The 16,955-nt window shown below is 50.4% G+C and overlaps 7 protein-coding genes across 7 annotated transcripts; 5 read left to right on the forward strand and 2 right to left on the reverse strand.

The window, feature by feature from the left end:
* Nucleotides 1-389: 389 nt before the first annotated feature.
* Nucleotides 390-2,393, reverse strand: N7515_002606 (prephenate dehydrogenase (NADP(+)); the record flags this gene model as incomplete). The annotated part of the gene is made up of 6 exons (XM_056663350.1): nucleotides 390-548; nucleotides 630-761; nucleotides 820-1,419; nucleotides 1,485-1,633; nucleotides 1,695-1,741; nucleotides 2,299-2,393. The coding sequence occupies 6 exons, from the start codon at nucleotides 2,391-2,393 to the stop codon at nucleotides 390-392; spliced, it is 1,182 nt and encodes a 393-aa protein (XP_056525463.1).
* Nucleotides 2,394-2,802: 409 nt separating this feature from the next.
* N7515_002607 (40S ribosomal protein uS11) lies at nucleotides 2,803-3,421 on the forward strand (the record flags this gene model as incomplete). Its single annotated transcript, XM_056663351.1, has 3 exons — nucleotides 2,803-2,872; nucleotides 2,937-3,009; nucleotides 3,109-3,421. 3 exons carry the CDS (start codon nucleotides 2,803-2,805, stop codon nucleotides 3,419-3,421), a joined length of 456 nt encoding a protein of 151 aa, XP_056525464.1.
* A 588-nt stretch (nucleotides 3,422-4,009) lies between these two features.
* Nucleotides 4,010-5,401, forward strand: N7515_002608 (AAR2 splicing factor family protein; the record flags this gene model as incomplete). The annotated part of the gene is made up of 1 exon (XM_056663352.1): nucleotides 4,010-5,401. One exon carries the CDS (start codon nucleotides 4,010-4,012, stop codon nucleotides 5,399-5,401), a length of 1,392 nt encoding a protein of 463 aa, XP_056525465.1.
* A 287-nt stretch (nucleotides 5,402-5,688) lies between these two features.
* N7515_002609 (branched-chain amino acid aminotransferase, cytosolic) lies at nucleotides 5,689-7,016 on the reverse strand (the record flags this gene model as incomplete). Its single annotated transcript, XM_056663353.1, has 3 exons — nucleotides 5,689-5,862; nucleotides 5,924-6,525; nucleotides 6,602-7,016. 3 exons carry the CDS (start codon nucleotides 7,014-7,016, stop codon nucleotides 5,689-5,691), a joined length of 1,191 nt encoding a protein of 396 aa, XP_056525466.1.
* A 1,628-nt stretch (nucleotides 7,017-8,644) lies between these two features.
* N7515_002610 (uncharacterized protein) lies at nucleotides 8,645-10,243 on the forward strand (the record flags this gene model as incomplete). Its single annotated transcript, XM_056663354.1, has 2 exons — nucleotides 8,645-8,714; nucleotides 9,636-10,243. The coding sequence occupies 2 exons, from the start codon at nucleotides 8,645-8,647 to the stop codon at nucleotides 10,241-10,243; spliced, it is 678 nt and encodes a 225-aa protein (XP_056525467.1).
* A 2,854-nt stretch (nucleotides 10,244-13,097) lies between these two features.
* Nucleotides 13,098-13,277, forward strand: N7515_002611 (uncharacterized protein; the record flags this gene model as incomplete). Its single annotated transcript, XM_056663355.1, has 1 exon — nucleotides 13,098-13,277. The coding sequence occupies one exon, from the start codon at nucleotides 13,098-13,100 to the stop codon at nucleotides 13,275-13,277; it is 180 nt and encodes a 59-aa protein (XP_056525468.1).
* Nucleotides 13,278-14,560: 1,283 nt separating this feature from the next.
* N7515_002612 (putative C6 transcription factor) lies at nucleotides 14,561-16,815 on the forward strand (the record flags this gene model as incomplete). Its single annotated transcript, XM_056663356.1, has 6 exons — nucleotides 14,561-14,710; nucleotides 14,817-15,497; nucleotides 15,554-15,714; nucleotides 15,775-15,945; nucleotides 15,998-16,348; nucleotides 16,404-16,815. 6 exons carry the CDS (start codon nucleotides 14,561-14,563, stop codon nucleotides 16,813-16,815), a joined length of 1,926 nt encoding a protein of 641 aa, XP_056525469.1.
* Between the last annotated feature and the right edge of the window lie 140 nt (nucleotides 16,816-16,955).

Genomic DNA, 16,955 nt, shown 5'->3' on the forward strand with positions numbered 1-16,955 from the left:
GAGGTCAAGTTGTAATAAACACGGCAGTGATTGTCAGAGTGCTCTAGTTGTCCCACTACGAGATACTCGGTTCAGGTCCATCTCTTGGCTGGACCAACACACTGCTGACTAAGGAGCCTTTTATCGTGGAGGTCCGTTCACTGGCCCTGGCCCTTGGGCTAGTTACTTCGTACTTGATTTAACTGCCTTTTCAATTGGGAAGATTATTGTCTGATTAATTGCTTATTGCATTGCTATTGGGAATTGGGATAATCCGATTCAATCTGCCCCGCAATTCGTAAAAACATATACCATAATAAAAGCACAGGCAGCATTTCATGGTTCCCAACGGTCACTTGAGCTCATACTGATAGAATCACACACATATCTTGTCATACGCCGTTATTCATTTAGTTTCTGGGGCTGGTGGTCTTCTCCAATATGGTCTTCATCATCTCGTTGCCCAGTTTGGCAGCTTCAGGGAAACGTGGTGAGAAGTACTCCGCGATCCGCTCAAAGCGATGACGGTAGGACTCAAAGTCGCCAAAGGAAACGCAATCGGACCAAGCCTAGAAGAAAAACACCACGTTAGCATCAAACAAGACTCTTGCGTGACTCGGACAGGCATTGTGGAATTGTCCAACACATACCCGAGCGGCAAAGGTGAATTCCAGATCATCTGAGCGGAAAGTATTGTCGTCAATGGCAGTATCCAATGCTTCTTCGAGAAGCTCCGGGTTCCGGAACAAGTATTCGGTAACACCCAACCAGAGACGGAAAAGCTGCAAAAAGATCAGTACGAGCACAATCAGGAGATCCGGATCTCCGCAGGGACATTACCGGCGTGGAACAGATCATATGGTCATAAGGGACGATGCCAAGTTTCGACCAGCAGTCAACAATGGCAAGCAGACTGAGATGGCTGTTTGGTGGTGCCTCCCCACGCGGCCGATTGGACAAAGAGAACCGATCAAGCACCTCATCCTTCAACAGCAGATCTTGTTCTTCAAAGCCACCCTTGAAAACCGAAGCGCCTGCCGTCTTAACGCGTTTCTTGAGCTCTTCCCGGTGTCCTCCAATCATGAGTTTATACAGGTCAGTGACCGACTCGGCGTACTGGCGAATCTGCTGCTTCGCCGCCGGGTTGAGGATGGCGAGCCCGGCGTAGACATGCCATTTGTTCGAGTATATGCGCAAGGTGATGTTGATCTTGACGTTCTCGATGCCGCCAACCCATCGGCCATGCTCCCAAGGGAACTGGTTATTAGCCTGCCATGCAGTTCCCATGCTCAGGAATGCAGCGTGGGTGACAGCCTGGGTATCTGCGGTGATGCGGTCATGCATCTCACCGGTGAGATATACATGTTTGGACCCGAACGCGGAGAGTATGTTGTCGACGAATTTAAGGCTTTCGTCCGAGGCTCTGTGTTGAATCAAGACCTAGATCATCGGGGTGTCAATGCATGTCCAGGATGGTATAGGCTTCAAGGAGGCATGGGTCGTACCAGCGGCTGGCCTTTTGGATTGACCTTGGGGCCGTGTAGCGAGTGACAGGATACAATCTCTACATCAGGGGGCAGGTGTTTCTCGAATGCAGCAAGCTCCGGAGCCTTGCAGGATGTTTGACCACCGACGATGGCACCGACCTTGGTTGCTTTGAACGCGAGTTAGAAAGTTCTTGCTTGAGCGCCCAGCAGCTTGGGTTCGACACCTACATGGCCCATACTGTTCCACGACTTTGTCGATGACTCCAGCCTCTACACTGTACAAAATGAAATCGCTAAGTCTTGAGACGAGATGTCCATTGGGGAATATGGTGACTCCTTTCTATATACGATGAGCTTCTTGAGCTTTGAGTGGCATAACCCCGGCCGGGGGACGTACTTGAGAAGCGAACTCTTGTTTTAAAGATTCATAATTCTCAGGTCTATCACACGCGTTTATCCTTCAAATGAAATCCAGGTTAGTCCAGTCTGATCTAAAATTAGTGTAACAAGGCCCGCTGCGTATCTGTATAATCTTTTCACTTGTTAGCTTATGTCTCAAGAAAAGAGCAAAGTGAAGGTGTATCATGTGAGGTTGATATGTGGTATCAGACAAAAAAAAAAGTAAGGTAGCGAGGGTTTTACATCACCGACGACCGCTTGGTGGGCTATCAACCAGAATGGCGTGATAGCGCCAAACGAGACGTACTCGAGCCAAATGCACTCTTGTCATCATTCGATAGGGGATGGGCAGGGGAGAAGGAAAGGATAGAAAGCTTACCATTTCAAGCATGTCGGGCCCGTGTTGTCGAGATACGGGAGAATGGTCAATTACCTCCATCCAGCATCGCTCAGGCGCTGGGCATACATCTTGCCCATATCGCCCATACCGATGATGCCAATCGAGACATCCTCCTGAGTGCGGGCCATTCTGAAGCACGTCTGCAAATATTGTCTGTCAAGCCAGTAACACTAACAACCAATCAATGTCGATGAGAATCGTTCTGTTCGACTCCAGATACAGATGAGAGGTTGTGTTACCGAACGTTGGGAAGATCAATTGCAATGTCGGAAGTAAATGAAGCGGGCATGAGAAAAATTTAAATAGTTGAACGGAGCTAGTGATTTCACCGCCCAGCGGGCCGACTTAAGCCCCGTGTCGAAAAGCATTGACACCTGATATACAAGGCATCCACTCGCTTGAACGGTAAGCCAATCATAATGCGTGGTGTTTCCTAGGGCACACACCCACTTTTTTCCTCAACACCCAGGTGGGATCAGATCCGACTTTTTCTTCCTTTCCGTATTCCATCCACACTAACCACCAACAACAGTCGCAATGGCCCCCAAGACCAAGGCTCCCGCCGCCGCTAAGGAGAACGTCTCCCTCGGCCCCCTCGCCGGTGATGGTATGTTGCGACAGGAATTTAAACATTGAAATCGAGAAGTGAAGCGGGATCTGACTCTTCACAGGCAAGCTCGTTTTCGGCGTTGCCCGCATCTTCGCCTCTTTCAACGATACCTTCGTTCACGTTACCGATCTTTCGTGAGTCGCCCTCTACAAGCCAGCCACTCGCATTCGAATCATTCAATTGGCGCTGGAATCGACGAGAAGAATATGTTGGCTGACAGATATCTATTACAGTGGTCGCGAAACCATCTGCCGTGTCACCGGTGGTATGAAGGTCAAGGCTGACCGTGACGAGTCCTCCCCCTACGCCGCCATGTTGGCTGCTCAGGACGTCGCTGTCCGCTGCAAGGAGCTCGGCATCAACGCCCTCCACATCAAGATCCGTGCCACTGGTGGTAACGGCACCAAGACCCCCGGTCCCGGTGCCCAGTCCGCTCTCCGTGCCCTTGCCCGCTCCGGCATGCGCATCGGTCGCATTGAGGACGTCACCCCCACTCCCTCCGACTCTACCCGTCGCAAGGGTGGTCGCCGTGGTCGCCGTCTCTGAGCGTGTGCGCTCGGCTTGGTCTTTCTCTTCCCCTTGCAAGTCGCTGCATGGCTGGATTGGAGGCTATTTGCGGGATTTTCTCGCATCTGTGGATGGAATAAACGCGGAGAACGGCATTGATCGCCTGGTCTTCAATTTTTTTCATACGCTGAAAATTATACTCTCGGGTTTCGGTGTTGGATTAGGTAGTGCTAAATCAACAACTTGACCTATATATCGTACGTCTGAGTAGGCTTCACCATAATTAAAATAGTTGTAACAATCGAGACCCTGTCATGGCTCATCGGGATCATTGGTCATTCGGAGGCAGACCCGGCGGGGAGCTCTGGCCGATGGCGATAAAAGGATAAACACAGAAAACTCCAAACCCTCGACCATCCTCCCTCAACTACACCTAATGAACTCCCACTGCAATCCGAACGAAATAATCTAGCCCCAATTTGAGCTGGTTGTAGCGCAGATCAAACCCCGCCACTCCCTACCCTTCATCCGCCCCGATCATCCAGCTTGCGCGCAAACCAGCAGCACCTTTCAATACCCTCCGACAATCCCCTCCAACGAATCCCCCGGGATTCAAACCCGAATACAATGTCCACACACCAGCCAACGCCAACAATCCTCCTCCCCGAGCTCCCCGCAAAAACCCTAGTCGGCATCGACCTAATAACCTTCACCTCAACCGCCAACTTCCACGGAATCCGCGACCTCTCCCCAGGCTGGCACTTCCTTTACACCGGCACAACAGAATCCCTCTCCCTCCGCAGCGGCGCATGGTTCTACATCGGCGACATCAGCAACGCAGGCAAAGGCAACAACGACACAGCGCTCGTAACGCAAAGCACCAAGTCTCCCAGCACGAACGACCCAAGACCAGAGATCTACATTTGGAAATGGAGCGCGGAGACAGAGACATTAGTCGCGCTAGGCGATAACGACTCTGATCGCCAGGAGAGCATGCGCCACAAGGCGAATTTAGGTCCTGTCTGGCAGAGTGGAGGATTATTTAAGTATCGCAGTCGGATTGCGCCTTCTATGCTTGTCAAATCCAAACCCGAGCAAAAGGACGAGGATGAGGAGACTGTCCCTCGGCCTGAAATCGAGGCTCGCATCCAAACGGAGGACGACGCACAGACCGAGGAGAGCGGGCGGAGGGATTGGTCTGGATTGACGGATCGGATCTCGCCGAGTCTCTTGTCACGCGTTATCGGCGACCCGGAGGTTGATGTCGATGGTCATCCGCGATGGGTTCTTACGTCTGCTTCTACGGCTACTCGTGATGCAGATCATATACCCGGCATTGACTCGCCGGGAGGAAATGAGCCCGGTGCGGACGTGGAATCGGAACGCGAGTTTGGGTTCATCCCTGTGGATTTGAAGCGGACGTGGCGGGAAGGCGCTGTTGGGCGTGAACGCACGGAAGCTGCGAAGGACCGGTCTTGGGCTTTGGGGTACTTGCTTGATCGGTATGCTGGGGAGGCTTCTGGGGGGAATGAATTGCTTGGAGAGCTGCAGTTTACTTTTCTCATGGTGTTGACTATGATGAATTACTCGTGTCTGCAGCAGTGGAAGCGGCTTCTTGAGCTTGCTTTTACGTCTAGGAGGGCGATTTTGGAGAGAGAGGCGTTCATGAGTGAGGTGCTTCGGATACTGGCGTTGCAGCTGCAGCGATGTGATGATGTTGAGGGTGGACTTTTTGAGATTGATGGTGATGAGGGCGGAGCTTTCTTGCGCCATTTACTCGTCAAACTGCGCCAGGCTGTTGATGAGCTGGTTGGGGATGCTGAATCTAAGGTTAGATTGGAACTTGATAAGCTTGAAGAGTGGGTGAAGGAAGAATACGATTGGGAGCTGCGTCCGGGTACTTTGCTTCGCCGGGGTATGCTGCAATTGGAGGACGGTGAGCAGGTTGAAATGGACTGGCATGGGGGTGATGAAGAGGAGGAGACTGGAGAGTATGCTCCGATGGTTGTTGAGATGTAACAGCTCATATCCATCAGGACAATGAATAATTTATGAATATATGAATACGTCTCTATTCTTTCAGTGCCCGAATCCACTCCCTGGCGTCTTTGTACCATTGCAGGCTCAACCATAACATGTATTCTGACCTATAAAGCAGGGTAGTCCTTTGTCCATAAATGCAATCCACAATAACAGTTCAATCACAAAATCAACATTCCCAAGATGCAAAAATTCGTAAAACCACCCATGAGTCTATGAGAAGGCTGAAATCATCCAACGAGTTGATATCAATGGCTTTTGGGCATCTATTGCTTCTCCTCCTCGATGGTGTAGGCCCAGTCGTGCTGTTCCTTGCCGTACATGATGGCCTCGAGCCAGGACTTGATTTGCGAGGCATATCCAGCAGGCTCGCCATTAGCACCCAAGGTGCTAATATCAGTCTCCTCGTTGCGGATCATAGCAACGGGCGTGATAAAGTACTAAGGGGGAAACACGTTAGTCAATCGTTATCCTCCAACGCTGGGACGATCTTGAACTTACAGCAGTGCCAGAAACAAAGGCCTCAACAATACGGCCCTCCTTGGAAGCCTGCTCAATCTCACCAATGGTCAAAGTGCGCTCAACAGCCTGAAGAGGCGCAAGCTTTCCAACGAAATTCTCCGACAAGCGCTCGCGCACGAGCTCCAGAACACTGCGGCGAGTGACACCGGGCAGAATCAGCTCGTTATCGAGGGGAGCAGTGACAAGCTCCAGCTTGCCTGCAGCGTTGTGCCATACGATGAAGAAGTTGCTTGCGCCAGCCTCGGTGACCTGACGGTCCTGTCCGTACAGCCAGAGGACCTGGTCAAAGCCGAGAGCCTGGGCCTTGCCGTGGGCCTGCAGGGAAGGGCCGTAGTTTGCACCCAACTTGGCATATCCGAAACCGCCGGGCCAGGCGCGGATGGAATCGGGTGAAGAAGCGTAGAGCTTCAGGCCCTTGGGGCGCTCGGCTTGGGGGTTCTTCTTGATCTTGGTGAAGTCGGGCCAGGGAACGGCAATGATGAAGAGGAGGGCTTCCTTGGGCACCTGGATGCCCAGGTGGGGACCGCTACCGATCACTGTGGGACGGATATAGAGGAAGGAACCGGGTTCAGGGAGCCAGCCTGCGAAAGGATGGTCAGTAAACAGCTTTTATCTTATTGATATTCTCTGGAGCATGTATCTGGGGTCGGAACGTACGAGGACCATCAATCTGCAGTAGCTTAGCGACAAGCTTCTTTACCTCGTCGTACTTGAATCCGGGCAATGAACAGCGCTGCGAGCTGTTGTTCAGACGCTGGCCGTTCAAGTCCGGACGGAACAGACGCAGCTTGCCATCGTATCCGCGGTACACCTTCATACCCTCAAAGCACTCGGTAGCGTAGTGCAGGGCCGATGCTGTCGGGGGGAGGCTGAGGTTCCCGTAAGGCCTGATCTCGGGGGTTTCCCAACCATTGACGTCGGTCCATCTCACGGTTACCATGTGATCAGTGCAGTGGGAGTGGCTCAGCTCCTCGGGGGAGCCAGGCAATGGCACATCGCGCAGGTTGGTAGAGCGAGTGATGTTGAACTTGGAGGCATCGAGCTCAGCGATGTTGGGAGCGACGGAACCCATGGTGGGATGTTGAGTTGTATGTGTTTGGATTGAAAGATTGGGAGGTTTGGGGTAAATGCAAGGGATTATGAATGACAGAATGAGTCACAGTCACTAGTCGTTTAGGTGATGTTCTTAAGGGAAAGAATGAAGAATCTTTACCTTTTTCCTTTTGTTTTAATGAATTCTACAAAGAGAGGGTCCAATTGGCTTAAATACGGTTTGCCCCGGGCCTGCCCCTCGAACTTTATCGGGATGGAGAAAAAAGTTTTCAAAGCCGAGCGGCTCCCCGAGAAGTTGCCTCCCCGGCTTCACCGACATTGCCACCCATTCTTTCTAGAACTTTAGAAGCCATTTTGATGTGATTTCCATAATCCATATTCCATAACGACTGCAACTTCCTGAGCCCAGCGTGTGCGATATAGAATGCGCTGTATGTTGTCCACCTCTATGAGGGGTCAAACTCTGATAGTGCCCGGTTATCGATCTGCAGGCCCACTTGACAATGTTGACACATCCGATGCTAACCGTGCGAGACATTCCCGAAGCATAGCGATGTTAATTCACTTAGGAATGTCGAGTTCCACGCTCTCGGGTCCAGCAAAGACTGAAACCAGTGTGGGAGTTCACATTCGAACCCAATCAATGGCTTTCAGGATCACTCAAATTCACAATCAGAGCCATGACTTCCTTGAAGATCTTTTGAAGTTGCTAAGATCTTAGCCGGGATGGGTAGATCTCCAACGACCGAACCTCTTGTACGATAATTGTTACTTTACACAGTAGTAGCTCTCGCTCTGAGCATCACTGACAGGCAGATTATGGTTATCGGTCCATATACTTCCTAAGGTTCTTACTCCCGTCTGCATGCCAAGTTATAACGGCCCAATAAGAGGTCACAGTTGGACGCTCCACAGTGGATATGACTCCCTTGTACTCCAATCATCGTTGAGTGGATGGTATTTCCGTCATGTCGCCTGAAGGGCGTGGGCAATCACCCGATCAGCCAATTATCACAATCTGAAGAAGTTTATCTAATCTGACCATTCGAAGAGTGCATTGCCAATGCCGAGGAGAATCAGCTTGGCTCTTTCAAACGGGATAATGCTGGTAATGCTCCACAGTCCACACAACTTGCATCTGGGTAATACCAAGAGCGTGTATAGAACTTGTCAAATACAACGCTACCTATTTGAGTCGAGATCTTTGCTTAGACAACTAGGAAGAGAAAGATGTGATCAAGTCTTCACCAGCTAGTACCGTCTCGACGGATTGCTGTAGTCAGGTGATTACCCGTCCTTCCTTACAGCCGACTACCTCAGACAACTACGCCTCGTCGCTCTTGCCTTCCATCGTACTCGCACGGTCACACCTGCCCAACGGATCTTCTTACCATTGTGGCGATCATGTGACGAGCAAACGATATCTGACAGAAGGAGCAAACGACAGCTAAGGGAAGGAGCAAGCATGGCAGAAGAACATAAAATGGAGTTCTTCTGCGCCACTCTTCTTTCCTCTTTCTTTCCCCATCTCACCACAGGATCAAGTCATCTCTTCTGCTCTTATTCCCTTCTGGCTTGTAACACTCCTCCTGATAAATCCACGTGTGCACCCTTCACTACTCATGCGACACTCCCGACGATGCCAGTATGCCGCTTCCTCTCTCCCGGCGCTTGAACATTTCTGGTGATCAGACAAAACAATTCAAGGAGATGGAAGGTGAGCTGGTCGGAAAAATCAGAGATGAACACACGGGATATCTGTGGTTCCTATACACCACCGCTATCAACTTCAGGACGAAACCTCACGAAGCACCAGAGCGGCAAAGCCAGATATCGCCCACACTCACTACAACCGAGATCCGACTTCCTGTGGCGGCTTTCACAGGGTACCAGCTTCCACGTGTTAGCCATCATCTGTCAGGACAATACTGTCTCCAAAGTTGACATGAACACCAACATGTATGATAATGCGCCTGTTAGTCCCCTTCGTGTCCGAGAAAATGTTACGAGTACAGCTGCGCACCACCCATACTAAGCATGCGAGTCTCCAATGATCTTGTACACGGATCATGCATCCACATGCCAGATTGCCAAGCATACTCACCTAGGTTCGTCCGCGGTGGATAAGCTAAACAAGCGCCTGATACGCGCTTCGCAATACATCAGCCAATTCAATCTAGACATCAGGCATCGGCCGGGAAAATCAAACATCGTCGCAGATGGGTTGTCCCGTCTCCCTATGGATACAGACGAGCCGTCAGGAGACGAGTTTGAAAGGGTCATTGATCACGATCAGGTCATGTTTCACGCGACAGTACTGCAAATCGACCCCATCTACGCCGAGCAATTGCGAAGAGGGTATGCGGTTGATCCAGCGCCGAAATGGGACAGTAGTGTGACTTGGACAGAGCTTGGGGGTCCTAAGTGAGAGTTGGGATGCCACATGTGCAAACAAGGCAAAGAGTGCGAGCGTGTTTATCAGAGCTCGTCCCCACGCTCTAGGTTGGATCTTTTCTTCTTTCCTTCCTCAGCTTCGACATCTCCCTTCCCTCCTTTCTTCCTCTCCTACCGACAGAACAACATGTCGACCAGCCCGGAGTCACAACATGGCGTCAACATCCTGAATGCTCTTTTCCAGCCGAGTTCATCCTGGTCGGCGGCGCAGCTGCAGTGCTTCAAGGCTACAAGAGGACCACAACCGACGTAGACACCTTGATCCGGTCTCAGACCGTCCTCGACTCTCTCGAGTCTGTTGAAGGCTTCGAGGTGGTGGCGGGACGGCTCTCGTACCGATCAGTCATCATTGATCTCCTCACCACGATTGACGACCGCTTCACCTATAGCCAGGTGGACGGGTACGTCCGATATGTGCATGGCGTTCCTGTACTACAACCCGAGTACGCCCTCTCAGTCAAGATCAGGTGCTTCTACCTTCGTTCAGAAGATTCAAACGGCCTCGAGAAGCAGCTTACCGACCTAATGGATGCTGTCTTCTGGGCGAAGGCAATGAAGGAGGCTGGCAAAACTATCTCAAACACTTGTGCGACACTATTTCAGATCGGCTGCTATCACGCCGTTCTGGTCCGACTCAAACTAGAGCCCGACGACTTCGAGATCCTGGTGGACGTGGGCTTTGGGCGACTCATCATCCCATGGGAGGAGAATACGCCAGAGCAACGTGAATACTATTACTCCCTGTTTGCTCCTGAAGGGACCGATCTGTTGACGGTGCCACTGGACAATTGAAAACCCTGGCCAATAAGTCCATCCTTCCACTCTAGATTGAGATCACCAACTACCGGGGGGCTATGTACATTCTTAATCAAACTGCTCTATTGCCCGTCTGTTCCGTTCGCTCGCTCCTTGTAATAATTAACATTGGCTTAGTTGAATCTAATGATCCTCTTGAATGACACGGCGCCGTTCACGCTTTGGGACGAGCAGAACCGCAAGTTCCGCTACCCTTCACGTCATTGCCGCCCAAGGAGAATCAACTGGGCTCTTTCAAATGGGAAAATGTTGCCAGTTGATAATGCTTTATTGCTGGATTCATTTGACATCTTCCTACTTTCCAAGTGTAACCCAGAGCACTCGTGACCCAGCGAAAACGTAGGTCACTTGGTCGTCCATGACAAAGGGAAAAATCCAATCACCGTATGGTCCGCATAATCATTGAAAGTCAAGAATACTTCCGGTGGCTGGTCGAAATCAATCTTAAACTGGACACGTTGGTAGAACAGACACCGAGAAAGTCTGTAGAGACATCAGGAAAGCCGACTGATACAGATCAGAAGAGGGAGCAGAGGAATCTTGTAAATTGAATAATGATCCCTCGTCCCCTCGACTTCCAGAAAGCAACGGAGCTGACCCATTCCGTACTTTTGGATGGGCTGTTAATGCACGATTTGCATTTGTAGTACTTTTGCAATTTGCATAGGAAGCAATACTACGTAGTAACTCTTAATGATATTTTTGGACCCAACGGGTTTTGCAGCACGCACGCACCTGCGCGGGGACCGCCAGCTGGGCCGCGCAACCCCTCAACAACCGCCACTAGCTTTCCCATACACAGTAGTTATCCAGAGATCTTTCCAGCTCGCTGTGGGGCAGGGGACGCACCTTCAAGCTCGACAGCATGGATTACTGAGCTGTACCAGCCGCAGTGAAGTACTTTTGTGGCTCATAAGTTGAGTCATAGCAGTAGTTAGCTACTGTAGTGGGGAGCTAAGCTCTCCCCTGCAGCGTGCACTGTACTTGCTTCCGTCCACAACAAGGGTTTGATCTCTTACATTCTCAGGACTCGAAGATCCAGCAGCCAGATAGCCATGGATACACTCCTTTACGGAGTAGTGCGATGCTATCTAGGTGGCAAATGCTAAATGTTTTAGAGCATACTACAACCTTCGAGCAATCCCCTCTTCGGTGCGTAGATCGCATACTTAGTATCCGATGATTGGATAACATGATTCACCCCGCAGAGGCGGCCAGGGTGAACTCCACGAATTTGGGAGGATTCGCACAAATGGAAATTCAAGGTCGAGACTTGGATTTTAGAAAGATTACGTACAACGGGTCGATCGTGAACCCGTGTAGCTGATATAGTTATGTTCTGGATAGGAGCTTTTGGATAAAACTAAAATAACTAGCGCGAACTATGTTATCGACGTACCAGGGATCGAAGTGATTAAAGTACGGGAGTGCGTCAGGACCGGTAAAGTTAGGAAAACAGTTTCAGCCTACGAGGAAGCAAACAAAGGCGCCCCGCATTGGATAAAATCAATCTGCCACACGGTTGAAATCTCCGACCAACCAGAGTGTATCCGGCTGTTATCTCCTAGCCACTAATGAGCAGGTGATGCACCAAGAAAATGCCAAGTGGGATCTTCGATGGACGGATCAGTTCGGCAAAGGGGTCCCGTTAAGTACTTGTTTTTTTGCCTTAACTACATAGTTACCTTTTAACGCTAGATCTACTTCCGGTAGGAGTCTCTAGCGTTGGAGGTGGGAACGGGGGGAATTTCCATCACACATGCAGGTGACAGCAGTACTTTCTGTTACTTAACAGACTAATGTACAGCCTAATCCAACTACAATATATGACGGGGGTCTTGTGCAGGGGGTTTCCAAGATATTTCTTGCTTACATGGGGATGAAACAAGGAAAGGGGATTCACAGCCGCATATCTGACTGGATCCTACCTATCAACGGGAAAACGTCTTCGGATATCTCTGCGACGGAATATGCCAATCCCTTCAACGAGAGGCCGAGAATAAGAATAGACTGGACATGGCTCCAACTTGGTGTTCCCAAAAATGTGGGCGCATAAGTTAAAGTAATAGACTAGTTCACTAGTAGTTAAGACAAATTGATCTGTTCCGTCGATTCGAAGGGCCCAGATTGTCCAAGTTTGCTTCATCGTTGCATTCTAGTTCGTTGTCCTCGCATTATCACGACTTTCTCTTTCCTATAATGTATTTACATTAATTTTATTTTATTTATTATATTATTGAAGAACCGTCTTCCTTCTCCGCGGAGCTAAGGTTGGATGACAAGGCCTGTCATAATGGCTCGGGGCTCTGCATAGCCCAACTAACCCCTGTTCGATCCCTGATTCGTAAATTGGGCAAATAACATCCCAACACTTGGGAATAGTATTCCACGACATATCAGTAGTCGAAGTCATGGCCACATATTTCAAGGTGGACTCGCTCTGACCACACCAGAGTGTATCAGAGGCAGGTTTCGAGACAGTGAAGATACATCTCATGTCGGCAATCAGCAAAGATGGAGTACATGCACGGAGTAATCAGGTAGATAATGTCTCCGTAGATGGCATCTAAACAGGCAAAGAAGAGGGCAAATACTCATCAGCCCTGGGAACGGATAGAAAGCCGAGAAATCAAACCATATCAAGAAAAAGCGTTTGATTGAAGCCTTTGATTGGCTGCCATTTCTACCACCAATGAAAACCACAGGAAGAAGTATCTTCAGGTGGAGATATCAGGAGAAAAGGGGAGAAATCTCTTGCCTTGATTCGAGATCGAATTGAGATCAATAGCCCCGAATCATCCCAGACTATCAAACATATTCAATATGCGACATGTGGAATATTCAACTAGTACCATCATTCGGTAGTACCCTGGAGACCCTGGAGACTCAGAGATTCGAGATGTGTGTCATTTCCGAACGAATGCCGGTGTCCACTCGATCCACAGCGCAGAAGCTTTGGGACGGGACAATGTTCCATGATCCGACGCAGATCACCGCCGCGGTGCACTGACTAACTTGGGGCCTTGTGCCGCCGCGTTGTGCGTCACGCGTGTAGTATGTAGTTGTGCCGTCAACCAGTGTGTTGGAACTTGGAAGTGCTCACCGTTGGTACGAACCCTTCAGTTTGGATTGTCCTGGTTCAAAACCACGATCCCAGGGCAAAGCTGCAGATCATGACTCGTATGAATGTTGGCTGGCTGAATACAAAAATAAGATCCATCCCCAATGTTCATCAAACATGGTATTAGTCTGGTTCATTCCTGGTATGTAATATGAAGATACAAGTAAGTCACAAGTCACATTTTACCTAATTTTACTTACCTGCAACGGTAGTTGATGGCAGTTGATGGCTGACGAACGTGAAGGTCGGGGATGTGGCTTTTTGTTTTTGGATTTTTCCTGACAAACAAGGCCAGAGATATGAAAGTCGCGTCAGATACCAAGTACAATAAGTGCATGGCAAATGTAGAGGGAGATTGGTAACTGAACCCCAACGCCGTACGCGTTCTTCTTGGTTCCAGAAGGCATCAAAGAGGGAACTGGGTACACTTCCCCGGGCCAAGTCCCGATTAGTACCTTCTGATACTCCAGAAAAGTGGGGAGTCTTTTTTTTTTACCCTTGTGTTTCTCATTTTCTCATTTTCTTTTCCTTTTCGGGGCTTTGGTTCGGTATCCTCGTGCATTGACAGGTCTGCGCTGGCGCTAGGCCCCATGTTAGTTGTTCTTACATCTCCCCAACAGCAACTCGAACCCTACCTCAGACGATACCCTCGATGCGTTCTGCCACCTGCATAACTATCATCAGAGCCTAGATTGGGCAATCCTGATCCGTTAGCTCTCCAATCACTGCTGCTTTCCAGCTCGGACTACCAGGTCATCCCGGTTGTGTGACGGGCATCGAATTTGCCAATCCGTTTGCTAACGCCGACCCCTCGCTGAGGTCTTGTCACCTGCAGGTGGACTCTGGTCACTTCAATCAGTCCAAAATAGTTTCTTCTCGTTGGGTCCCACCCTTAATGCGCAAATAACGCATCCACGCCACCGTGACGCCGGTAACATTACGACATGACACCTAACCCCTTTTGAATTCAAGTTGGTGTTTGGTGAGACGCTGGAGATTTCGATTTCGATGGTTATAGAGGACCGTCTGCTTGCAAAGCACGGCACTCTTTGCCAAAGCAGTGATCAGCAAGCGCATCGCCATCGGCATTCTGGCCGAAGTATATTTTCGTACGACGACACTTGGAGGACCACCGCTGTTGAACCATAGCCCACAGGACCAGTCTCTCAGCCATGAAGATGAGCAATCACGATCACACAAAACAATTCCAGGCCTTGGCCCCAGGCCCGCCGCGTATCTTCACTCCACAGACGTCGACAGCTGTGAGTAGACCGAAGAAGAGTTCTACAGCTTGTCTGGCATGCAAGGCGGCCAAGAGAAAGGTTCGTTGGTCATTCACTCAATCTGTCTCTTCTTGACTTGTCACGAGGTTCGAGAAGATGATCTCCGAAATGGACGGTATGGCTGATTGTTACTTGCTCAATATAGTGCTCTGGACCAGATGCGCCTTGTAAGGCTTGTCGAGCCAACAACACCGAATGCCATTTTGACCCAACCCGAGACCTCAGACGCAAGGTAGCCGTCAAACGCGCGATCCACGAGCTTGCAAATTACAAAGATCTATTAGAATCTTTGGTGAAAACCATCAGGTCGGATGATCAAGGCAAATGTGAGAGGGTGATGGGCTTGATCCGCGGCAACGCCTCATATACAGAGCTCGCTCATGCTGTTGGATGCCCCTCCATGACGTTTGGAGACCCGCAGGAGTTGTCTAATGCCAGCAAATTGGCGATCGCAGAGTACGGGGACACGCCTGTGGAAGTCGCCGACCCTAAAAGACGGCCGTCTGATCCCAGCACCATACCAAGCTCGCCAGAAGAGTCTCAACCCATCAAGGCTTCTCAGTGGCCGTCGGTTAGCCCTTATGCCCGTGTCACTCTGGAGAGTCTCTGCGATATACCTCTTTTCGAAGTCCCGGCAAAGCCGTGGACCAAGGTCACAGACAATGATTATTTGGTCTCGCACCTAGTCTCACTGTACTTTACCTGGGACCACCCATGTTCGCAGTTTCTCGATCAGGGTATCTTTCTTAAACACATGAGACTCGGGAAACAGAACTCGGAGTTTTGCACGCCGCTTCTTGTAAACAGCCTCCTGTCGATGGCTAGTGTATGGAGCCCGCGAACTGCCTCCATCATTTGTTAGTAGCTGACCAATGACCACAGGCGCATTCTGATAGCCCTGATGTTCTCTCCGCCCCCGAGGATGCGTTTTCGCGGGGTCAGAACTTCTTCAGCGAGGCGCAACGATTGTGGGAAGCCGAAGATCTTGAGAATGATGGCCGTGAGCTGCCTCAACTCCAGGCTCTTCTTCTGATGTGTTGTGTGTAGGTGACCCATTGATACATCCCGCACGAAATAGTTCCAGGAGATTAATCAATTTGCAGATTCAAATGCCTGGGGCGTCTCAGGAAAAGCTGGATGATGCTGAGTCAAGCTAATCAGTTAGCTCGTGATATTGGGCTCACTGATACTCCAGCAGAGTCGGAGACCAAGATGTCTCCAGAGATGAGACGCGTTCGCGCGGTCACCTCCTGGGGTCTCTTCAACTTGAGCTCGTGGGTATTAAATGATCTCGTGGAAATGAGTAATACCTAACGATTTGAGCAGACAAATGTCCATTGAACTGCCAAGGGCTGCTCCCGTGGCATATCCCACATGCGAGGTGGAGAGATGCGGCAACGAAGACGTTAACTGGACCCCATATCCGCGCTCAAACAAGATCACTTGTGACACAAAGCCAGCCCGTCTCCCCCAAGTAAGAGAAGGGTTGGCACAGGTCGCCCAAATCCTAGTCGATGTTAAGACACTCGTTTCTGATAAACATCATCGGCGCGCTAGTTCCACTGAGTTGTGGGGGAAGGCCAATGGCCCGTTCGAGCGCTTGACTGACTGGCTGCAACAATGGCCAGGCGTTGCCGAGATACAAAACGATCCGGTCCCCCAGGTTCTTCTTCTGCGGTAAGCGATGAGTATGTCATCTCCCTTGTTAATCCCGTACTGACACCGGACAAAGAATCAAATGCCTCCAAGCCATAGTACGCTTGTTCGAGATTTTGAAAGACCATCCTCAGGCAGAATACAGCCAAAAGGCCCAGTACTACCAGGTCACGTCTTTAGTAGAGACGGCGCGATGTCTTCGGATCCACCGTCAGAAGTATGGTCTTAAACACATACCTACCGAGATGGTGGATGCCACACACACAGGACTGTGCATATTGGCCTATCAACTGGACCATGGTGATGAGGCCAAACAGGCCTTTATAGAGCTCTGCCAATTCGGAATGGCTCTCAGTCAACGGTTCAAGCCAACGGCCGACGTCATCCGGGCGATCAGGAAGAGGGCGCTGAACCAAAGCCTTCGACTGCCATCCGAGGCCATTGAGATCTTCGATGGCCCGGAACAGTGGAATGGCATCGAGCCCTGAACCTTGGCTTTGAAAGACATGTTTGTAACTGGGTGTACCCCCCGAGGACATGCTGGAATGCCGAAACAGCATCACCACGACCTGACGCGGTTCAATCTGCTGCAGTTATGGGCGAGGAAAAGGTGTCAAGACGAAGAGTG

Source organism: Penicillium bovifimosum (assembly GCF_028826915.1).
Source record: "Penicillium bovifimosum strain IBT 22155 chromosome Unknown utg000002l_segment0_segment0, whole genome shotgun sequence".
Lineage (NCBI taxonomy): Eukaryota > Fungi > Ascomycota > Eurotiomycetes > Eurotiales > Aspergillaceae > Penicillium > Penicillium bovifimosum.